Raw genomic sequence first — 3,805 nt, 5'->3', positions numbered from 1 at the left:
AAAGTTCTGCAATTACCATCCTTTCATCATTTTCTCAATTTATTATCAAGAAAAACTATTATTGTCTTTTAAGTTATAACATTATCCTTATCATTTGTTAAGAAATCTTTTAATATAACCAAAATGCCAGATTTATGCTTTTAGGCTTCACTCAATCATAATGAATTTACAAAATTAAATTAGATATATATATATATATATATATATATATATATATATATATATATATATACAAGGGTAAAGTGAGTATAACATTATCCTTACTATTTATGCTTTTATGCCAGATTTATGAAATATTTTTGTAAATTTCCATTTGAATTATATATATATGTACAAGGGTAAAGTGAGTATTTCCAAAAAAAATAAATGCATTAGGCAAAAAAAAATTGAATGCATTAGGCCAATGTTTTCTGACTGAGATAATGATGGCAGGGAGGTATTTTTCAAAACTGTAGAGAAGGTTTTTGTTAAAATAAAACTTCGGGACAAAGAGCGTTGTACCCAAAAAGGAAAAACAAAGAATTTTTTCCACGCGCTTGTGAAAATCATAAAATGAAAGAGCGTGTAGAACGGGTTATAAAACCGATTAATGGGCCAGTTTTCGTGGGCCTTTGTAGGGAACAGTGGAGTGTCCAACCCGTAGCCCATTATTGAACACGCGTTGATGTGTTACTGTGTGTGAGCTCATCCCGTTCGGATGTTAAATCCTCTCTCTCTTAAGTCTTGACGGGGTCATCGCATCGGTGAGCAGTGGGAAGGGTCCGTCCTACATATCCAAAACTCTCCACATAAACGCACAAACAATTCACTCAGCCTGATATTTTCTGTAGAATGGCGTCTGTATTTTCAGCACTCTTTCTATTTCTCTGTGTCATCACTCCAATTGCAGTAGAAGCTCAACCCAAAATAATAAGCTTGGGCTCTTTGCTTTCCCCCGCTACTCAGCCTTCTTCATGGTCATCACCTTCTGGCCGATTTGCATTTGGATTCTATCCTTTAGGTGATAATCGCTTTGTCATTGGAGTTTGGTTGGTGGGCAAACCAGCAAATACACTTGTCTGGATGGCGAATAGAGATGACCCACCGGTCTCGTCAAATGCTACTTTGCGCCTAACCATGAACGGTAGAGTAATTCTCTCTCCTGGAACTGAGCCAGGTGAAGGAAAAAGCATTACCTCTACATCAGTCACCAGTTCCTATGCATCCATGCTGGACTCCGGTAATTTTGTGCTTTACAGTATTTATTCCGGGGTTTTGTGGGAGAGTTTCAGTCATCCGACCAGCACCTTATTAGGAGGTCAGTTTCTATCCACGGGGAATCAATTGATTTCCAGTGTATCCGAAACAGATTGCTCATCTGGACGGTTTCGTCTCAAGCTGCAGAACCCATACGCTGTTCTTTACCCCATAAATACCCCTGACTTAGTATTTGTGGAAGGTTATTGGAACGTCATTGGACATGGATCCAACTTGTATCTACATCTAGATAATTCTACTGGTATTCTATCTATCCGCAACGGCACCGATCACGAGTTTTGGAGATCGAAGCCCGACTTAAGCTCTCTTTCCGGTGTCAATGAGACCACCATTTTCCGCGCAACACTTGACAATGATGGAATTTTCCGGGTGTATGCTCATGGACCCAACTCGGTGTCGACTGTGTGGGAGGCACTGAGCATGGACAAACGGTGTGAAGTCAAAGGTATTTGCGGTTTTAACAGCTACTGCAGGATGATGAACAATAAAACCGATTGCCTATGTCTTCCTGGGTTCGATTTTGTTGACCCCAACCAGAAGTCTCTGGGCTGCCAAAGGAGCTTCACTGGTCCTGTATGCAAACATGGAGAAGGGAACATTACGACGTCGTATAACGTTGCTTCTCTGCAAAATATATCTTGGGGATCATCCCCTTACTTTTCTGCATATATTACAGAGGAGGAATGCCGCAAGTCCTGTTCAGAAGACTGCGTCTGTGGTGCTTCAGTGTTCAAAAATGGGTGGTGCGATAAACACCAGCTTCCTCTGAGATACGCGAGATTGAACATAGGCAGCACTGAATTGTCCACTGCTTTCTTTAAGATTGGTACTACGAAGAGTCAAATGGAAAACAGTACCCAGCGAAGCCCAGTAAAGCCAGTGATTGTGACCGAGAACAAAATCAGTTCATTGGTCCTTGTTGCTTTGGGTTTCTTTGGGTGCAGCTCATGTTTTGCTGTTGCCATCTCTGTTTTCTTTGTTTATAGCCACCAAGTTCTAAAGAATAGATTGATGGCAGAAATGGGGAGTCTGGGTCAGAGGGATGAGTTTACGCTACGGTTGTTTTCATACAATGAGCTCCAGAAAGCAACAGAGGGGTTCAAGGAGGAATTGGGTAGGGGATCCTTTGGCGCAGTTTACAGGGGGACTCTTTCTAAAGGTAAGAAAGTGGTTGCTGTAAAGAGACTAGAGAAAGTAGTCGAAGAAGGAGAACGAGAATTTCGGGCTGAGATGAGAGCAATAGGGAAAACCCATCACCGAAACTTGCTTCGGTTGCTGGGTTACTGTGCGGAGGGTTCAAATCGACTTCTGGTATACGAGTATATGAGCAACGGATCACTTGCTAACCTTCTCTTCAAGTCCGAGAAACGCCCCTGTTGGGATGACAGACTGAGGATTGCATTGGATGTAGCAAAAGGGATTCTCTACCTCCATGAAGAGTGCGAGGCCCCTATCATCCATTGCGATATAAAGCCTCAGAACATACTGATGGATGATTTTTGGACTGCTAAGATATCCGATTTTGGCCTAGCCAAGCTGCTGATGCCGGATCAGACTAGAACTTTTACCCAGGTCAGAGGGACCAGAGGGTACTTGGCTCCAGAATGGCAAAGGAACACACCCATATCAGTGAAGACTGATGTTTACAGCTATGGAGTGGTGCTGTTGGAGATTGTTTGCTGCAGAAGGAACATGGATGTTACTGCATCTACACCAGACGAGATTGTTCTTTCTACTTGGGTCTATTATTGCTTTGTGACCAGACAACTGAAAATGCTTATACGTGATGAAGATGTTGATATGAGGACGTTGGAGACGATGGTTAAGGTGGGATTGTGGTGTATTCAAGATGAACCGGTTCTTCGCCCTTCAATGAAGGCTGTGGTTCTCATGTTGGAAGGCATCATCGAAGTACCTGTTCCTCCAACTCCTAATCCTTCGTTCGTGTCATCTGAGGACCCGTTTGGGTCGCAGTAATAGGAGTTTCCTATGAGATCAACCGAACTGCTGCAGCACGAGAAAGCCCGGCGGTAAGTAAGTACCAAATGTTTGCAGGCCGTCGTTGAGCTGGCCGATTAGACCGTTTAACGCCAGAGAGAACTGGTCAGACCGGCAATTCTCCAAACAGTTGTACGGATTTAAGTTTCAAAATCACTAAATGAGTTATATTGTAATTATTAATTTATTATAATAAACGTTAGAAAATTATACATTAAAAATTAAAACAGAGAGTGGTAAGGATGTCAATGGCCCCGGTTTGATATGGGCGTGAATCAACCGATGAAACCAAATACAAAGCAAACCACCATGAAATCTGTTCACGGGCTGGGTTGGGTTTTGCATCTTTATAAACAAATAAACAAAAAATGATCACGTCAGTCCAATTTTATAATATATTAATTATATATTCTTAATAATATATTATATATATATATATATATTATAATATTCCATATATTACAAACAAGGTTTAAAATATTGGTATGTATCAGTTTTCCCGATATGCCTTTACAGGGGATGTTTTGAATCGACAAGTGGTTCAGGGGGT

At 41.2% G+C, this 3,805-nt stretch overlaps 1 protein-coding gene across 1 annotated transcript; it reads left to right on the top strand.

Moving 5' to 3' along the window:
- Positions 1-664: 664 nt before the first annotated feature.
- On the top strand, positions 665-3,476 carry LOC148791391 (G-type lectin S-receptor-like serine/threonine-protein kinase LECRK4). Its single transcript, XM_088887147.1, has one exon. The coding sequence runs from the start codon at positions 832-834 to the stop codon at positions 3,232-3,234; it is 2,403 nt and encodes an 800-aa protein (XP_088743273.1). The 5' UTR covers positions 665-831; the 3' UTR covers positions 3,235-3,476.
- Positions 3,477-3,805: the final 329 nt, after the last annotated feature.

Source organism: Nelumbo nucifera, chromosome 5 (genome assembly GCF_055504915.1).
Source record: "Nelumbo nucifera cultivar China Antique chromosome 5, China Antique-T2T, whole genome shotgun sequence".
Lineage (NCBI taxonomy): Eukaryota > Viridiplantae > Streptophyta > Magnoliopsida > Proteales > Nelumbonaceae > Nelumbo > Nelumbo nucifera.
This window is presented reverse-complemented; position numbering and strand designations above follow the sequence as displayed.